This window comes from Charadrius vociferus, unplaced genomic scaffold (genome assembly GCF_000708025.1).
Source record: "Charadrius vociferus isolate BGI_N301 unplaced genomic scaffold, ASM70802v2 scaffold693, whole genome shotgun sequence".
NCBI lineage: Eukaryota > Metazoa > Chordata > Aves > Charadriiformes > Charadriidae > Charadrius > Charadrius vociferus.
This window is the reverse complement of record NW_009647753.1, coordinates 197,787-217,379: the sequence shown is the minus strand read 5'-3', so window position 1 is coordinate 217,379 and position 19,593 is coordinate 197,787. Positions and strand designations below refer to the sequence as shown.

Below are 19,593 nucleotides of genomic sequence, written 5' to 3'. Positions count from 1 at the left end.
GTACCTAAAGGGGGCCTACAGGAGAGCTGGGGAAGGACTTTTTACTAGGGCATGTAGTGACAGGACGAGGGGGAATGGCTTTAAACTGGAAGAGGGCAGGGTTAGATTAAATGTTAGGAAGAAGTTTTTCACTTTAAGGGTGGTGAGGCACTGGAACAGGTTGCCCAGAGAGGTTGTTGAGGCCCCATCCCTGGAGGTGTTCAAGGCCAGGCTGGACGTGGCCTTGGGCAACCTGGGCTGGTGGGGGGTGTCCCTGCCCATGGCAGGGGGGTTGGAACTCAATGATCTTCAAGGTCCTTTCCAACCTAAACCATTCTATGATTCTAATAGCATCACACTCCTGATATTGTATTGTAGTGGGCTTTTGGTAGAAGCAATCATATCAGCTCAAAGTGTCTGATATAAAAGTTCAAGGCAAACACACTGTATGTTGTCCCACCAAGAGAAAGTTAAACTTAGTTTCCCTCTGGAGATTATTGCCTAGCATGATTAACTGTAATCTGAATCTAGTGAGCTATCTAACTGCTCTTTACATCTAAAGCTTATGATAAGCAGCAGGAGCTTATGTACAGTAGATCTGAGAAGTTGGGCACCATCCTCCTGTATACAGTAATAACACGTTGACTATGACCTTATCTAGAATATTGTCCATGTTTGATGGTAGTCAAACCATCTTGAATTGTTTTTGAAAGAAAGTGATGGCATTAATCTTATTGCCAGTTTGCTGGCTTAGGTATACCATTGAATCAGGCAAGAGTCAATCACTGGGGCACAGACATCTTCCATTTCTTTTTTTTTTTCTTTTAGTAGGTGCTCAGATCTGTAGGGTAGAGACCTGCAAACATGTACAGGCACTGCTAAAACACTGTTTCTTAATGGAAATTCCTATATCGGATGTCAAATCTCAGCAGAGATACTCTACTGTCTTCTCCTTCTAATTAATTTTGCTGTTTTGAGTTATGAGAAGGGAAATATGTTTGCTTGAACTCAGAGAAGAAACAGTCATAAAATAATGGCATTTTCTGTAAACATTTCATTGTTTGCCTTCCTCTCCTGCTAGCTGTGGGGATTGTTTATTGATAAAGGAGTGGAAGGACAAGAGAATTCACTCAAGTCGTTAAAGCTGAGAAGGAGAATAGCACCCTGAGTGTAGGCAGAGTTTAGCTAATATAGCTGGTCAAAATGTTCCTGTCTCAAAGGCAAAAATAACTAGACAAGAACTAATATGAACAGTATTGCTCAAAGAGAAAGAATTCTGCCCTATTCAAAGAAAAGTGGTAAATTTGTTTCTCACCACAGTAAAAAAAAAAAAAAGTTTGTGAGCTGAAGCTCACAGGCAGAAGTTCACTGACCTTTTTTTGTTCTAAGTAAAGGGGAAGGAAATTGTACTGGTTGGATGTCTGTTTCTTTCTTTTGTAACCACTTCTATTTCTTACTTTTACACACACAGACACATGCACACCCCCCACACACAGAGCAATGTGTACTGTATGTTCTCTGGCTTCCTAACACTGTCCCTTATCCTTTCTGCTGTACAATCTGCTTGTTAGGTCACACAAGGTGCAGCTGTAAGCAGCTGGGCAGGTGGCTGATTCGTAGCCTGCTGTGTGCCAGTTGGCCAAACAATGTGTGTATGGTGATTGCAGCTGCTTACTGCCTGTTGGAATGAATAGGGAATTTGTTACAAGTATTTTTCCTTATGGAGGTGCTTACTTACAATTTTTCTGGCTGCTGGTTTTCATAGGACATGGAGAAACTGTGGTTTTTGAAACATCTACTTTCTCATCAAACTTAACAAGAAATATTATTAGAAGAATGCCAGAGAGCTGAATACCAGGGCGATTGTGTAAACCGCCAGTTTTTATGGAATGACACCAAAATCAATGAAGTTGCAAATTCCTTATTAGAATAAAAAGCAATAATCCATTAAAATGTCCACATTTAATACAATTGGCAAAAAAAAAAGGATGTGAAAAGTGACTTGCAGGGGACTTTTAACATGCCAGGTTTGTTTATTTGCTGCTTTAAAAAAATGGTGTTGTAATTCATTTCAATGGTCATCTCTAGAAACGACAATGAGTACTAATTCTGCTTGAAAGAGTAATTTTGTCCTTAAAACCTGACTGTTTCTGAAGTCCCTGAGTCCATTCATCTGAACATTACAGCCACCACAATATTGTCTGCAGTCTCTCTCCCGTCTAATTAACCTCATTTATGTGGGAACTAGCTAAGATGGCCAACAGGGATGAACACTTAAGATCAAAACCTCAGTCATAGTACCTGCTGATTTAATCATAAAAATCATCTTACATGGGAAGAGTATGTAGCCAGAACTACAGTAGAGAATGAGTACAGGAATGTGATCTACACATTATTATTCCCAAATTGTCTGGAAATTAAATGTGAAGTATTTGGGTTTTATTGCTTAAATAGTGAATTGTCCCATTAAAATATTTTGTGTTTTAATCCATAACTTCACTAGTGTAAAATTCCTAAGTATATGTTTCATTCACAAGTAACTTTGTGATTTAGATTTTTTATTTTTGTTTTGGGTGGGGCTTTATGCAATTTCTAGCTAAAACTGTTCCATATCTGAAAGACGAAATGGAAGTACCTTTAACTCCTCCATGCAGACAACAAAGATCATGGGTTAATTTTCTGTGCACAGGACTTCAAGAAGAACCTATTCCTCTTTCTGGTAACAGGTAATGAAAACTTTGTAGCAATAAATCCTTTCATAAATCCTCTAGATCAGTCCAAAAATAACTATAGTCTATTTGTGAATTGGTAGTTATGTTCTTTAAGACAGCTGCATATATTTTGTGTTTTGCATGAAAGAATGAACAGAGTGCATGATCCATATCTCTTGCTTTTCATGGGAGCTTGAAAAGGGAAATGACAGTCGCCACTGTAGACCTGTTTCTCCTGGGGGACTTAATAGCCTGAAAATCCAATCTCCTTTTTGGAGTAGGCAACAGTAAATATTTATGTATACAGCAAGTGTGTATGTGTATATATGCATATATTTATACATATGGCAAACACACATGTTGAGCAAGTATCACCTGCAAAATCTCCAGCGGAGATACAGGAAGAAAGTTTTGTCTGTGTTTTGGGGATATCCTCCAACAATGGAATTTAAGCCTTTTCACACTGACATAGGATCAGGATTGTTTCATCCTTCTCATCTTGTTTGTTAGACTAGCTTTTTTTGCCTTGCTATCTTTCTTGTGTATGCATGAAGAATTTAAATATCCTTTTTGTGAGGGAACCACAGTCTGGATAGAATTCTCATTCCGTGCCACTTTACTTCATGAACCAGCCTTGATGGCTCTTCTCACTCCTGCCTGTTCACCATCGTGTTACAAGAAGTGACACTCTATATGGACAGGGAAGAATTTTGATGAGTGAGTGAATGAATGAATGACCTGAAAATTTAGAGAGGAAGTAGATCTTTAAAAGATAATGTTGTATAAATCAAAATTCAACAGATAATGCTGTTAAACTTCATACCTCCAAGTCTTGCTTTATGTTCTTCTTAGTATTTTGATTACAGAGCCCTCTAGGGAATACTTAGAATGTTTGGTATGGCAATCAGAGAAGTATCGGGATAATATGAACGCTCTTTTTCTTGTTGGTAAGGATTTCTAATTGATGATCAATTTCTAATTGATGTTGAAGCATTCCATGCACATGGAGAAAATATAGCACAAAAGTTAATGTTATATTGCAGAGCACAGCTTTTGAGCCATTGCAGTTTATCCAACTAACATAACCCTCTGAAGTTTGGATTATTTTATTCTATTAGTACATATAAAAAGTTACAGTATGGCAACATAGAAGTTGATATGTCATGTATCCTTCTATGGAGGTAATTTGAATGAAGTAAGAGCTTTATTTCATTATGAAAATGTTCAGCTCACTACCACTGATTATATTTAATAACTGTGGTAATTGAAATTTGGTAGTCTGTTGAACTCCTTCTGTGTGATATTTCTCCTTAAATACTGTTTCAAAATATGTATCAATCAATAGAAAAGTGCTGTTAATGGAAAATAATAACTTGACAAGTACATGCTAGGAAGCAAAATATACAGAACCAAAATAAGCTTCATGTTATTTCTGACAGCACCGGAATATTTGTTACCACTGTTCTTTCATTTCATTTTATTTGCCTTCATTTTAAAAGTCTCAGGATTAAGTTATCTATATTGACTTGTTATGTTGTCCAATTCATTTGCACATTGATTTATAGTTGAAAAGAATATATGGGTTTTTCTTCAGGTAAGGATTATGTTAAGTCTTTGTAAGCATGGCAAGTAAACCCACAGATAATGAACAACAGCATTTGTAACTTAAGTAAAGCAGCTACACATTATTAGATCTGAAAAAAATTAACCCCCCTCCCTTTACTCGTACACTCAATAAGTACAACGCATACATGCTCTGATAAGACTAACTGCTTTGCTCTTAAGTCTGTTAATGGAAACTGAGTTACAAATGGCAGTATAAACTATGGATATTTGTAGTAGGTCAGCAGTACTTGGGAACATTCATTTCCAAAATGGCATTCTGTTTTCATGTTTCTAGATTATTAATATTATATGTTCATTTCTGTTTTTTTGTAGAGCATCAGACTGTTAAACTTTCATATCAGCGTGATTCGCTGACAGAGCTGAAGGAAATGCTACCAGTTGAGGTAGAAGCACCAGTGCTTAGCTCACTAGAGGAGGGTTGGTGGCTTCATTTGGGTTTAAATCCAGTCTCTGTAGAAACTTTGGAGCAATTAAATATGGATGCCAGTAATACAAACAATTTGCTTCCAACAGAAGTTGAAACGTTCACACAATTTACATCCTATCAGTTAGAAAGTAAGTATTTTCTTTTTTTAAAACAGTGATAAAAAGTTAAAGATTGATACTTTAACAGAGAATCACAGTGACAGTTACATACCTCCAAGAAGGAAGGAAATGGAAGATTTCTTATTCTCAAGAACAAACTGGTTTATAGCAATATGAACACTACAACAATTAAGGTGTACTTTCACAAGCTTAGGACAAATTGTAGAACAGAAGCGTTTAACTACACGAAGTTATCTTTTCTATTAATATGCAGATGAAAAATAGCCTCCACCACCCATACTATTTTTTAATAAAATAGTTTCGTACAGGATAATCTCTTAACAAATAGTAATTTTGCATTGGAATATTTTAACAAAGCAGATATTCATATGGTCCTATCTTCACAAGATCAGTGGGGAGAGTATGTTACACTGAAAATTCTTTATTTTGTGACGCTATTCAGATGGGTTTTTTTATGCTGGCTGTGGTTTCAAATGTGAACCACTCATAAACTTCAGAATTTCTCATGGACTGTTATGCAATACTTATAATCAAACTTTAACAGAAAATGCAAAAAGTTATTTAGATTTTGTTATATAACTATGAGCTGACCACAAGGCACCAGCTGTGGTTGTAGAACACCAAGGATTGACAGTAACATGATATATTGTGAAACAAATAGGCACCACTCATGAAACAACATTTCCACTTGACTTCTTTTTACATATCATAAAATGTTTAGCTACTGTGTTTAACATGCATGTTGCAGCAGCAATGCAAAAAATTGCAGTTCTAGCAAAGCACATCTTTAGAGAGAGCTAATTGCATGGTTACTTCTTTTTTTTTTCTCTAAAAAAAAGCCCTGTTAATCTTTTAGTCTTTCTTCTTAATGAAATATGTTACATCCTACTTCCTAGAAATCTAACACCAGTAAGCACCATGCAGATGGTGAAAACTTCTCCAGACAGTAGCATGGCCTTCTGTTTCTCAACATTGTACTTTTTTACTTAGGACTGATCAGTACAAATTTTCTAAAAATGGATTCTAATGATCTGGGAAGGCAGAAAGAAGACATACAAAAATGCTTTCTCTATAATTATCTAAAATAGTTAACTCCAACCAGGAGAAAGAAAAGAAAAAAATCTCTGTTGCAGTGAAGAAATTAAATTTTATTTTTTAGGATGGCTTGAAGAGAAGAATTCCATGACAAACCAGGAGCTGCTTTCTTCTGAAAGACATGAGTCAGACAAAGTAGTTAATCTTTACATGTCACCACAGACTCAAAGGCAGTACCTTGCCCTGCATATGAGTGCTGCATCATCTACCAAAATTCATAGTACAGATACATCTGTGGAAGTGCTTAGTGGAGAAAGCATAAAGAAGAATAATAAAGAAGAGGCAATTTATTTCTTAAACCAAGAAAAGAAAACCCCCAAATCATCTGAATCAGACAGCTATAAAGGTGTGTCTTCTAAACAAGATGACTCATCCAGTAGTCAAAAGCCTTCATCATTTGCACTTGCTACAAAATGGGACAATGATGATTCTGATCTGACCAACTTTATCATGCTGAGGTCTAAACATACACTCACCCAAAGAGAAGAAGAAAATGATGTAGATAGTCCTGGAAAAGGTATGTGAACCAGTTTATTCTGCCATTGTCCAAGCTTAATTCTGCTCTGTTAAAGCATTTACAATAGGTGCTGGTTCATGTTAGTGGATTTATGGGGGAAAGAATCTTCTGAAGTAACATTTTTATGGTCTTTAATGTAGCTGAATTTTCAGCTAAGGACCTTACCTTTTGTTTTTTCCTTTAGATATCTTAGGGGATTTTGTTTGTTTGTTTGTTTTGGTTGAGAGCATGCTTTGGTTTTGGTTTTGGAGGGTATTTTTGGTCATGGAAGTAGTTTTTAATAAAATAAATGTATGAGCTTATTCCTGTTCTGACAAAGTAACTCTAAACATTACTTGGTCCAGAAGATCCCTTCTGTCCATATGTTCTGAATCAGATCTGCTGGCATCTTTGGTTAAATAGTAGTTATTGAATTAATTGTAACTATCAAATAGTAGTTATCAATACTCTTACTTTTGTAGAACCAACATAGTCTAGACAATGAACAAGAGTTAAAATTATTCTCTGGAAAGAACCATTTGAGCCAGTTACCTTTGTGCAGAAACCATCAATGAGGCAGAATAGGTCTTAGGGAAAACAGAAAGTTGTTGGTAGCCCTGTTCTTGTTGATGATGACGCTTATGAAGGAATCTCACACTGTGTTGAGCATTGCAGAAATGCAAAATAGCAGAGAGGGAAAAGACATAGAAGAAATTCTGTGTTGGTTTTAGAAAGTAACTATTTGTGACAAAAATATCGGGAGACAGTGACATATTTCCAGTTTCACTTTTCACAATAAAATCATGTTAAAAAAAAGAATATTTTTCATTTTTTGGACTTGTATGGCAGAATTTTGACAATCACTTTTATCTGTGTTTCAGTTGTATGTCCCAGCATTAAAAAAAGAAAGAGATTACAATTGTTACGTAAACGCTTTCAGCAATAATTCCTATACAATACAATTAGGATATTTATATAATTGCAAGCTTATGTAATCTTGTGGAGGAAATTATTTCTTGGTATATTTCATCTCTTACTGACACTGGTAGACATGCATAAAACACTTCTGTGGCCTTGGAAAGCAACAATCACAATTTTTAAAGTAGGAGCTCAAGGTACCTGAACTGAAGTTTTATGCTACCATCTAGTGAACTCTGACTAGAACTGCATCTCCTAACAAGAAATCCAAGTCTATTGAAAGACAGGCTATGTTACACTTATGAATAGGCTTGTGGGGGTTTAAGTAAGTTAAATGCAGTTTAGAGTATGTTTACAAGTAGACCTCGGTGTTGCAGATCAGTTATGTCTGATATATAGTGAACCCATTAAAATGTATAGGTCTTACTACACTGATATAAAATTATGTAAATTATTGTATACTTTTGTAACACTGAATAATTTTTATTGAGGATCATTCTAAATTTAACTGAAAATAAGAAATGCCAGCACTGCTTGTAGGGCTCTTTCTCTATTGTCTTTGTTGTTTGGCTTATTTTTTAAAGGTGTCATTGTATATAATATTTAGTTCAGAAAATACACAGGAGGGAAATAGTAGAAACAGTTCATTGATCCAATTTTGAACCCTGTATAGCTTTTCAAAATGAAGAAGGTTGTCTTAACTTAACTAGAAAAGAAGTTTGTTCTTTCTTTTCTGTCTCTGTATGATCAGTTTGTTTTCTGAGGAAACTGACATTCTTCAGGAGAAAAAATCAATATTTAGGAGTCACCTGTTCAGCCAGAACCCCTCTCAGAAATAAGGTGGTAGAGCTGCCAAAGGAAGCTTTGTGGGCAGAAGCTGTAGCTCATGCATCAGTATTTATAAGAAAGAAGGGAAGGAGACTTAGAAATAGTAACATGTTGCAGAAGATAGCTATAAGACAGTAGAAAAAGTTCTTTTCGATAAGCAATTTTTCTTTGTTTCTTTTCCTGCCATTTTGTGGCTTCTATGTTCTTTCTGGGTCACTTACAGTACCTAACCTTTTCTACTCACAGTCACTGAGATATTTTTCATAATTTGAGCTCCTTGTAGTCACCAGCTTCTTTCCTCTCATAGATGTTTTTTCTCCATATAAAGGCATATGCACTTTCCTGTGGAGCTATATTGTAGAGCTATAGTACCAGCTCCTTAATTTTGCCAGCTCTGTATTTCTGCCCTAAGGAAGAGGAACCTGATAATGCCTGACTTCCTGGGCTGCGAAGGCTGACAGGGCCTGTGTCTGTATGGTTTTTCCATACTATATAAGCCCATGAAAACAAAAAAGAAGTTCATGAAAAGAAAAGAAAAGATATGTCATAGAAACTACTTACTTTGGTAATATTTTTGCATGTAGCATCATTTATAGAATGGTTTTCTTACTCATTGAACTGTTTTTTTGGTATTTGTATCTAAATGTTCACTTGTGGTTTAATGATTTAGTGCCACAACCTGAAGAACAACATATGTATGTTCACAAAGAGAACAGTTCTGTTTGTGAGACTGTAAGAATAGAAGAAAAAGAACTAGAGAATGACGACAGTGTCACAGTTGATATTCTAGCATCAGGTATAGTATTTTCGAATATTCTTTATTTTATATAGCTTTGCAATATAATTTTATATTAACTAGTACTACTCAGACAAATATGGAAATTATTAGGCTTAGTTTCTGCTCCTTGTGACTGAAAACATTCCAAATAGATGAATATTTGTTTTTATACAGGTGTGAGAACAAGCTATGGAATTCTGTCTTAAGACTAAAGTCAATTGCAGGCAAACTAAAAAGTACAGACTTTGAGTTATGTCTGATCTAAACCATCAGACATGAGATCTCTTCATGCCAATCAGTAACCTCAAATTATTATTCTGCATTTTTTTCTCTGACAAAGTAAATGAGAGAATGGGAGGTGGAAGGGATTGGCAGTCATTTTAGTAGGAAATGTCTTTAACACAGTAGTAATACACTAGGGATTTATGTCATATATGACTGAGCCTTACCTTGTGAACTCTTGCTGTTGCACTTTTCAAGGTACTGTATCAAAGAACATGCACTGACAGCAATTTTGTCACACAGTAGATATGGTGGGGAATAGACTGGAAGATATTTACAAGATTTTTACAGCCTCAAATTAAGCACATACAGTGCTAGAAAGTTGTAGGCCTAGCAGAGATTAGTTTGGTTTTCCATGAAAGTACATTCACTCAAACCATGTACTTAGTGGGAGTCTCTTTCAAAGACTCTCCTCAGTGAAAGACTAAAGCATTATTTTGATCTGTTCCCATCTGAGATGGGAATCACAGAACAGTGATACAAAATTGGGTTTTCAGGCAGATGCCGAAATGGTTAAATTGCAGACAGAATGGAAACAGTGTAAAAAGACATAACTGCAAAGAACTCAGACAGCATGGACTGTTACCCAAGGCCGGAGTGGGAGGCCAGTACAAGTCGGTCTAGGAGGTTAAGTGCACAATTATGAGACTGATATGAAAGGAATCTGCGGGAAGGAGCACAAAGCTCATCCGAAGAGTAACAAGGTGACCCCTTCAAGAAAAGAAACCACCAAGGACTCTCAGGACCACCGCTAAGGAGGAAAGTGCACATGTGGCTGGGAGGGGTTAATGAAGTAATTTTCATATGTATTAATTGCATGAATACGTAAGGCCTACGATGTATAAATAGGGTCTAGCTAGAAGCTGTGGTATGCACACTGGGCGGAGTGATCCCCTGTGTGCCCAGCACTGCAATAGAGAGAATGCCTGCTTCTTAATACTACATTAGTGTTAAGGAGTTTATTCTCAATTTCGGTGACAACAGCATTATGCTTATTTTTAAATGTTTTTTAAAATAAGTTTTAAACCAAGACTCTTAATGGAACTGAGGGAAAAAAAATAAAGCTTTTCTGCAGTCAAAACAAAAATTAGCATTTTACAAAGATAGTATTTGTTGGGACTGAATGTCCTATTGCAGTCCTTGAAATAAAGTTTCACCATGTTTCGCCATGGTGGCCTTGCACAGGAAAAAAAAGAATATGTCTGAAAAACAAGCTATAGCCAAAACAGAGATCAGAAAGATTCACACAACCTTTTTTCTTAACAGTGGTGCATCGAGGTGCATGGTTAGAAATACATTTGAAAAAAAGTTATACATTAATACAAGAATGACCAAAAGAAATTATACAATGGGCATCCAAAATACTATAGTATCTGACCTAGTTCCATAAAGGCTGAAAAACTGGACATAATAATACACCCCTTTTTAGAATGCTTAAAAATATGAAGTTATTAACTGCTTATGAAGTAGTGCATTGACCGAGTGAAGTTATGTCAGCTGCTAGTCAAATAATTTGTATAGATCAGTTGAAAGTATTTTTGAAAAATAAGAGTAAGTCTTTGAAAATGAAGAACCACAGAGTTCTGATCTTGTTGATGTGATCAACTCAACTATAGTTTTAAAAAATGGGTATGGAGAATTTTGCCTTTTTACCTGAGGAAGCAGACATCCCTTTCAACTCGTTTGGCAATTGACAGCTGTCATGGATACTAATAGCAAGAAACGCAGTTGTAATTTGGAAAGAATTGTAAAACAGACAGCCAGAAGCTATTAAGAATTGTTAGTATGAAAACACAAAGAGAGTAACAGATTGGCTTGCTTAGCCTTGCTAGACAAAGACATTGGAAGTACCAGGGAAGGTACTTAACCAGGGAAGAAGTTAAGTATCAGGCTGTTTAAGTTGAAGTTATAGTAACAAGTGGATGTAAAAGGACTAAGTCTAAGTTTAGACTACAAAGTAGAAGAAGGCTGTAGAACAATGGACTAATAGTACAATCTTAGTGGGAGTCACAAGAGTAGAAAGTCCTAACTTTTCATCGTGGAATTTGATCACTTTAGGAAATGCTGGAGTAACATGGTTGCCTGCTGTAAGGATCAGCTTAATTCTACCACTCAGGAGGCTCCCTGGCAAGCAACTGTTTTTCTATTAGTTACAGCTTTCATGAAGAAGTCAATGGTGTTTGTATTTTGCTAGGTCTTTTGAATATTCTTGTCCAGTGATAGTATATGAAACCAAACTTTATTATTATGTTTTGTTTATTGTGCTATCCAGAAAGCCAATGCCAGGCATACTGCCTCTTGGAAGAAGCAGCCACTCCTGTGCTAAAAGATCTGACACATCTGGGTGTACTTGCTTCTATAAATTGGAGTTTTGACAGCGTTAAATTTGATCATACAAGGTTTTTCTTAAAACAGCAAGAGAAAGTGATATGTGATCATTTTAAAGAAGGTATGTCCTTTTTAAAAAATCATTGTTTTTTCCTTCTTTAATACTAACACAGGTTTAATTGATGACACAAGGTTCAAGATGTTTGATAAATTAATAATAAAACTTTCAGCAGTTTATCTTGTGTAGTCACCGTAATTTATTTCCTCTTTTATTTCCAAAATAATGTCTCTTAGTTCTTCAGCATTACATTTATTAACCTGAATATTGTAATACAAAAAGTATTCTAATTTAATTTCATTTTTAAATATTTTAGATATACTTCAGAAATGTTGCTTCTATATCAAACAATGTTTAAATTTTTTTATGCTAGATTTTAAAATTAAAAGCTCTGTATTTGTTTTTGTGGTTTCTTTCCTTTTAGTAGCTATTGTTTGTCACACTTGCATGATGCAAAATGCTCAGCCTATGTTAGAAATAAGGAGAAAAAAAATTTATAGTAATTTGGTTCCTTTCTTATGTCCATTTCTTTCCTATGTGGCATGTGAAAGCCCTATAAAACCAGAAAATGAAAACAAAAGCCAGCAAAATCAGTGATCCCTTACGAAGATTTTGCTTGTAGATAGAGAGAGGGTCAGGAAAACCTCACAGCAAAATCCAGACTGTGTTTCAGGAAGATTTAGAAAGCTATTGGGTATTTTGGATTATTTTTTGAGTTGTACTGCTTGTAGTTGAGAACTAGTTGTAAGTATAAGGCTGTCTACTACCTGCCAAGTTTTTATATTATGCCACAAGTCATGTGATTAACTTTAGCTACCTCAACTTTATTGCTCTCTGTACTGAATGTGTTTTTCTCAAAATAAAACTAAAGATAATGAATTATGAATGAGAAGGCAAACAAAAAAAATATTCGTAGTCTCCACAGAATGATAGCCTGTGATCTATATAAATACCATCTTAAAATTGTTGGCAGTGGGGTTCTTTTAATTTGAGCTTACAAAAAAGCAAACACCATCTTCGCAAACGTGAGGGAGAAACTCAGTATCTGTATCTGTATCAGTGAATCACAGAAGGGAAAACATGGCTGAGAAAAGTGTACAGAGAACACTACGGCTTCTCAGGATCAAGTAAGAAAATAAGTAAGAGTATGTATTTTAATTCAAGATTAACTTAAGAAAACTAATATTCTTTCAAATGCAGTTTATGTGCTATAGAAATGTAGCCTAAAGTAGGAGCTGGGCCAAGTGGCATTCAAACTTCAGGGCCCTCTTTGCTTGTAGTTTAGCTATGCGGTATATTGCCAATTGCTAAAATTACAGCAATGAAATCAATGAAAATGTTTAGTGGCTGAAATACTGATGAAGTAAATACTCATCTATTGGACCTTCCTTTTAAGAGCAAGTGTTTGCTGAGGAATGGATAATATCTACCCATCCCTTTTTATACAGAAATAACTGTGTTGAACACAAGATTGACCTATGAAATAGATGGGTCTTTGGATTACAGCTCAAGGAAAGCAGTAAAAACTTTTTGCTCTTGGTTTAAAATACTGAAAAAAGTCAGGTTGATTCAGCTGCTGTTGTTTGCACTAAAAGAAAAGTGCAAGGGCGGTCTTGCATTTTGTCCCCAACTAAAGAAGTAGGAGATAAGTATTTTCTTGCTGGAAGGTCCATAGAAACATAGAAAAGAGGAAGACTCTTGGACGTATCCAATCCATTCCCAAGAAATATTTCTCTAACTGTATAGGAGATTTCAAAACCTCCCTGGTAACTTACTTCACTCTTTTATTGCCTTTTTTTTTTTTTTTCCCAATGTTCAATCTCATTCCACTTTACTCCGGAGTATGCCGACGCATTTTCTCATTAATCCTCCAGTGAACATAGAAAACAATCACTTACTATGATGGTATTGATCTATTAGAAGATTAGTATTCCCCTGCTGGTCTTTTCTTCTTGCGCCAAATATCACCAAATGCTCCAGTCATTCTTCATAAAGTGTGGTTTCTTACCGTCTTGCTTTATTTCTAAATGATCTGTATTCCTTACTGAGTTTTTATGGTGAGTGGTGTCAAGAACTGGACATAGTCCTTCAGTTTCAGCACCTTCACTGACAGAGATACAGTCACTTTCTGTCTTGTGATACAGAATAATAGCAAGCTCTTTGTGTTCCATGCTGTTTCAAGCTATTTTTTCTGTATGCTGTGTTTATAAGTTTTGATTTTTTTTCCTCACTAGGTGCTTCACTTGTCTTTTAGAATTAAAAGCTATTTTGATCCCAGTACACAGAACTAGCTAATATTTTTTATATAATGCACCCCATTCAGTAATTCCTTGATCAACTATATTAATTTATTCTTTATTATCTTCCTCAACCATCTTTTAGCATCTTGAAGTATGCTTTTTAAAGTCCACTTACTTTGTAGCAGTCACATACTTCCTTTCTTAAGATAATGAACTACACCAGTCCTGTGTACAATTCCCAAAAAATGTCTTGCTTTTTCAGACTAGTTATTCCTTCCTGTTCAGTCAGGTCCTTGAAGATTTATTCAAAATGGGTAGGTAATACAGAATATGTAGCCCATAAATTGATTTACTCTGTAGGTCAAAGAAGAAGCAGATGTCCTCCAAATTTACCTTCACACAGAATGTTAAGATTCCCATCAGGAGAGGTTAATTAGGTGTGCGGAAGGTGATATCAGAAGTTAAGACCTCTTAATGGATCATTATTGGAAGACAATAGGTATTTTTCTCATTGTATGTGTGAAGACTGGCCAGGTCCAAATCATTTGCCATAAAGAATGTGGGTTTTATAGTCTTAAGATTTGTTGAGAAGATTCTGTGAAAAGCTCAATTTGAGGTTATCAGTCATCACTGCTTTAAAAGTGCTTATTGATTAGTGGATAATCCGCCATTTTTATTTGTTGGAAACAGTTCTGAAAGTTTTGAAAATGGGTTAGAAGAAGTTAGAGTGCTGTTCAAAAATTTAGTCATTTGACTAATCAGACGAGGAAATAGTAATGTGAACATCCAGGCTTATATGACGGACCAAAAGATGGGAAATTTATCATTTTCCATGTATACTTAAAGATTGCCTTACTAAAATCAGTAAGGCAGTGTGGATTTAATGGCACACCTAGGGGAACAGTTAACTCCTCCTCCAGCAAGCAGAATCTATCCCCATGCACCTTTCAAAAACACTTCCCTGTGTGCCACTTGCTCTGGGTCAGATGACGTGGAAGAAATTATGCTGTATCTTAAGCTGTTTGCCAAGATCACCAGATCTTACCTTTCAAGATTATGTCTGTTTAAGTGTGTTTAATGAAAATTCTGCGATACCAGGGTCTTTTAAATTGATTACGTATGTATAGCGTGATTTCTGAAATTTTATACAGACCACATTTGTGTCTTCTATTTGTAAAGGTAAAATAGATGAGAAGGAGATCATGCTGTTCAGACATGCTGCTCTGGTGCACCTGCTGGTGACAGTTCGAGATCTTCTCTTAACATGTGGCTTGGACACAGCATTAGGTTTGTTTTTAGTAGTGAATAATGATACCCAGAAACCCAATGCCTTGTGTGTATTCTGCAGTCTGTCCTTCATGTAAGTAGGCTGTGATTCTTTGCCATCAGTGTACCTCCAGCGTAGCTTCAATGTGATATTCAATCACCTTTACTTCCTTATTGCTGTTCCATAATTAGAAATTAATTCACTGTAAACTGGACTTTGGTAGTGTATGTGCTCAGTTCATGACTGATATACCACTGTTCATATTATTACGTGAATTTGACTAAGAAACATTCATATGAACTTCCACATATATAATGTGTTGTCTTGTATCACAGAATGACAAATTTTCCTTGAAATCCCTGTGTGGAAACTGAGAAATGCAAAACCAGCAGGTCCTTTGTTTTTTACAATCCACCATCTGGAAGTGTGGAACACTTTGCACCTAAAAATATTCTTGGGCTCCTTTGAAATGAGGTACTTAAAATTGAGGGCATTTTAAGCAAAATCTGAAATATCTAATGTATTATAAGGCAGGGAGTTTGAAGTTACAGTCCAATTCTTAGTACTGGACTCACACAGAAGCTTTTTTTGAGCTTTTCTGGTCTTATGCTATTCAGATTTGGAAGACAAACATATATTGTAACCCAATTTTATGCCTGAAATGATAATGTCATTCTTGTCAAGTTCCCATAGTAGTGTATTGTGAATTTTCAGATAGATCTATCAGAACAGATTCATAAGGAGCTGACCTTTTCTGAATGCTTTAGGAAAGTCAGGATCCTCTGCCTTTATGGGAGTTAAGGCAGTTCAGAATACCTAACTTCAGTCACTCTGAATTATCCCTTGATGGGTATTTCATTAAAATAGATGTAAAATGGAAAACATCTGCCATAAACCAAACTGTGGGGAAAAGAAATTATTTTGTATCCACTTAAATATTTCTAGCAATAAAAGAGTAGGAAGAAAAATACAGAATGAATGTATAAGTAGAATCCTAAGTAGAATTCTTTTCTACAATTACTATAAAAAATGTAGGAGGATGGGAGGGAGACAAATAAGCAGTTCTTCCTCCTCTGTTATATTATAGCAAAAGCACTCCTAAATAATATTTCAGAATTACACAGCACCTGTCCTTCCAGATCGCAGCAACATCTCACATACAAAAATGCACAAGTAAAAAAAATCTGAAAAAGACTTAGAAAATTGAGCCAGACACTAAGTACACCATGTAGTCCTCACTAGTGTTATAATGTTGTGCTGTATGATTCATCACATGGTTATCTTAGGTATATATTTTCTTTACTCATTTTCAAATGGAATCATAGAATGGTTTAGGTTGGAAGGGACCTTGAAGATCATCGAGTTCCAACACCCCTGGTCTAGCATTGTTCACCATTTATATACAAAAGGCATCATTTGAGAAATAGTTGTGATAATATGAAGAGTGGTGAAAACACAGGACGTGTAAAGCTTTGGACAGTGGGAGTACAAATAAAGTTGTTACTAAGTATAAACCATATAGGCTAGTTAAACAGTGCTGCTGCTGCTGGTATCTGCAGCTATAGAATGCAATGTTTTACAATTCTGGCTGGATTCATAGATACTACAAGATGTACAGCGGTTTTATAAAGGCCGCTTATGTACCTGATTAGTAGTAATAGTATCCTTCCATGTTGGTGAGCCATTAAATTGTCATCTTTTTTTTGTGCAAGATACCTTCACATAAATTTTAAATTTGTGTATAGATTAAGCACAAACTTTGGCAATTGTCTTTTGTCACTGCAATTACTTCTTTTGTTTCTTTATTAACAGGTTATTTGTCCAAAGCAAAAGATATCTATAGAAACATCTTAGAATCCTGTTTGAATAACATATGGAGGCAGTTGAAGATTGTGCAGTACAGCAGCCAGAAAAAGCATGAAACAAATCCCAAAATAACAGAGCTTCAGTGTCAAATTGTAAATTGGATGCAAAGATACGGAGGGGAACACAGTGTTAAGGTTAACAATGTAAACAATTTCTCTAAGGAAACAAAACTTCTCCAAAATATGTGAATAATTATAAAATCATCTTTCAACAAGGGTTGGTTTATGGAAGAAAGTCTTATAATTACACTTCCAACTCACAGTGTCTGTTAAATAAGGGTAACATAAAGTTTAAGACCTCTGTCAGGAGCTTCTGTTTGATCAAATCTCCCCTTGTTGCATGACTGAAATAACATACACAGGAGTTTTAACATTGCCAGTGCTTCATCTTGTTGCAGGTGGTTTTGTTTCCCTGGTAAGTATATTGTACCACATCACTTACTGAAAACTATGTTGTAACCTTTTATTTGAAGCCCTCAGTCTTCAGGTGCAAATTGAATCATAGCATAAGTCAGGATTGTGTACTTGTACAGTGTGGCTCAGCACACACACACTATGGCATGTATGTGTATTGTTATCCATAGACGACCTCTGCTTAACCCATGTATCAGGCCAGTCTCCTGGCACTATAATTATATAAGAAGCAAATGTTCATAACTGATAGTTATGGCATGGAGGATAGAGTTGTGGAGGAGATTCAAGTTGTCCAAAGGTTATTTTTTTTTCTGGATATGTCAATATTTTGGGAAATACCATGTAGTGCAAAACACTGTTGTCCTTTGCAGACTATTATTTATTTACAGAATAATTATCACATAATGAAAATGAAGGGATAAAATACATAATTTTTTAAGTGTCCTGACTGTTTGGAATAGAATTTTTGCTGCTGAACACACAGCCAAAAAAGACAAATCTTCCAGCTTACTTTCATTTATTTTCATTTCTTTCCATACGTCACTTCTTGGAGCTTTCTTCTTCTTTTGTTTCTGTTAAGAGTTGCACTAAGAGCTCTGAACATCTCTTGATTAAATTTTCCTGAGAAGAAAAATATAATAGCTTATTGTACACCCTTTTAGAATTTAGAAGGGAGATGAAGCAACCAAAACAAAATAGCGTTGATTGTCTTGGTGTCTGTCCTTCAACAGACTCCCTAAGCTGATTTCAGCATCATTTTCTTCTTAAGAGTAACGTATTTTGCTTCATGATACTAGAATTAGGCTGTACTAGGAGACATATGACAACTTTGTCATCTTAATGTCAGCTCAGTGACAATTTTGATTTTTTCTGAACTCCACTAAGTAAGACTTTTTAAAATTTTTAACTATAACTCTCCTGAGTTTTCATTTGCTTGCTTGACTTAACCTTAAGGTCATGCACACATACCCATGCAATGTAAGAATATGTATGATTTTATTCACAATTATGAGATTGTTTAGTATTCATTAGCATTCAGAGACAGGTTTCAATGAGCCAGAATAGGCAGAAGGAGATTCAGTTTTAATAAGAAGTAAAAGTTGTACTGAATAAGCTATTTCCTGTTCTATCATAACACATGACATCAGCATCAGTTAATGTGATGTGACAGATGATAATCTGATTATCCTTTTATTAGCCAAAATTGGTATTGATGCAGGATTATAATGAGACATTTCTGTTGTAAGCAGGAAGTTGCTAATGGAATAAAGTGAACTTTACTCATTTGTACTCATGATTAGACAGAACATAACTAAAAATGTCATTTAGCTCACAGCAACATGTAATGAGTATGCTGTTGTATCATGGGTGAAAAAACAAGTCTACATTTTAAAATGCAGTTGTCCAAAACTGTTTTGGAAGGAGCCAGTGGGTCATCAAGTGGCTGTTCTGTGCACCAACGTATGGAAATAGGAACCCGCCTTAAGTTTGTCAGGCTGGCCAATATCCAGAAGTCCTTTTCTGACAGGATCTAACACACGGTTAATATTTACATATATAATTATCTTGCATCTCTAAGTCTTAAGAGTTAGTCAATGCCATGTGCCTCCCTAAAAATCTTATCTTGTGTGCACCATGAAAAGTGTCACTACAATGGCGTAAAGGTTCAGAAATCATCCTGTCTGAAAGCATGGTATCAATCCTGTGTGTATGTATTCTTTACATACTTTGATTATTTTGCGCACGTTCGGTTTGTATCAGTTGAAACTATGGACAAGGTAAGCACCTTCTCTGGTAGTGATTCTTTTTAAACTGTGTCAGTTTGTAATACTTTTCAACATTTTCATCTTAAGCAGTATTTAATGAGTCTCAGAGATAAGGGATCTCTGGCAGGAACACTTCAGTGTACTCCATCTATGGTCTGGAAAATCTTTCTAATTACTTCAGCAGTACACCAAGTACTTCCCTCCAGTACATCACCATCTTGGAGGCTGAGTTCTAGATATCTTCAGTTTTAAGTTTTGCCTCCATAGGCGTGATCCGTCTAATATGACAGTAACAATCTGTTTAGTGCAACAGGAATAATGTGGTATAATGTCTTAGATAGTATCTTTAAACAGCGTTTTTACTTTGAATCAAATATTCCAGTTTACGATTTCTTC

General features: G+C 35.6%; 1 protein-coding gene across 1 annotated transcript in view; it reads left to right on the top strand.

Annotated features, from left to right (window-relative positions):
- Nucleotides 1-19,593, top strand: part of LOC104283894 (chromosome unknown open reading frame, human C9orf84) — a gene marked incomplete at its 5' end in the record, with an annotated part of 42,167 nt that overhangs the window by 5,469 nt on the left and 17,105 nt on the right. Inside the window, 8 exons of the mRNA XM_009882132.1 lie at nt 2,576-2,705; nt 3,543-3,637; nt 4,629-4,871; nt 6,022-6,474; nt 8,870-8,995; nt 11,532-11,708; nt 15,065-15,172; nt 16,965-17,152. Of these exons, the coding sequence (XP_009880434.1) occupies nt 2,576-2,705; nt 3,543-3,637; nt 4,629-4,871; nt 6,022-6,474; nt 8,870-8,995; nt 11,532-11,708; nt 15,065-15,172; nt 16,965-17,152 (1,520 nt within the window). The remainder of the gene's footprint in view (nt 1-2,575; nt 2,706-3,542; nt 3,638-4,628; nt 4,872-6,021; nt 6,475-8,869; nt 8,996-11,531; nt 11,709-15,064; nt 15,173-16,964; nt 17,153-19,593) is intronic.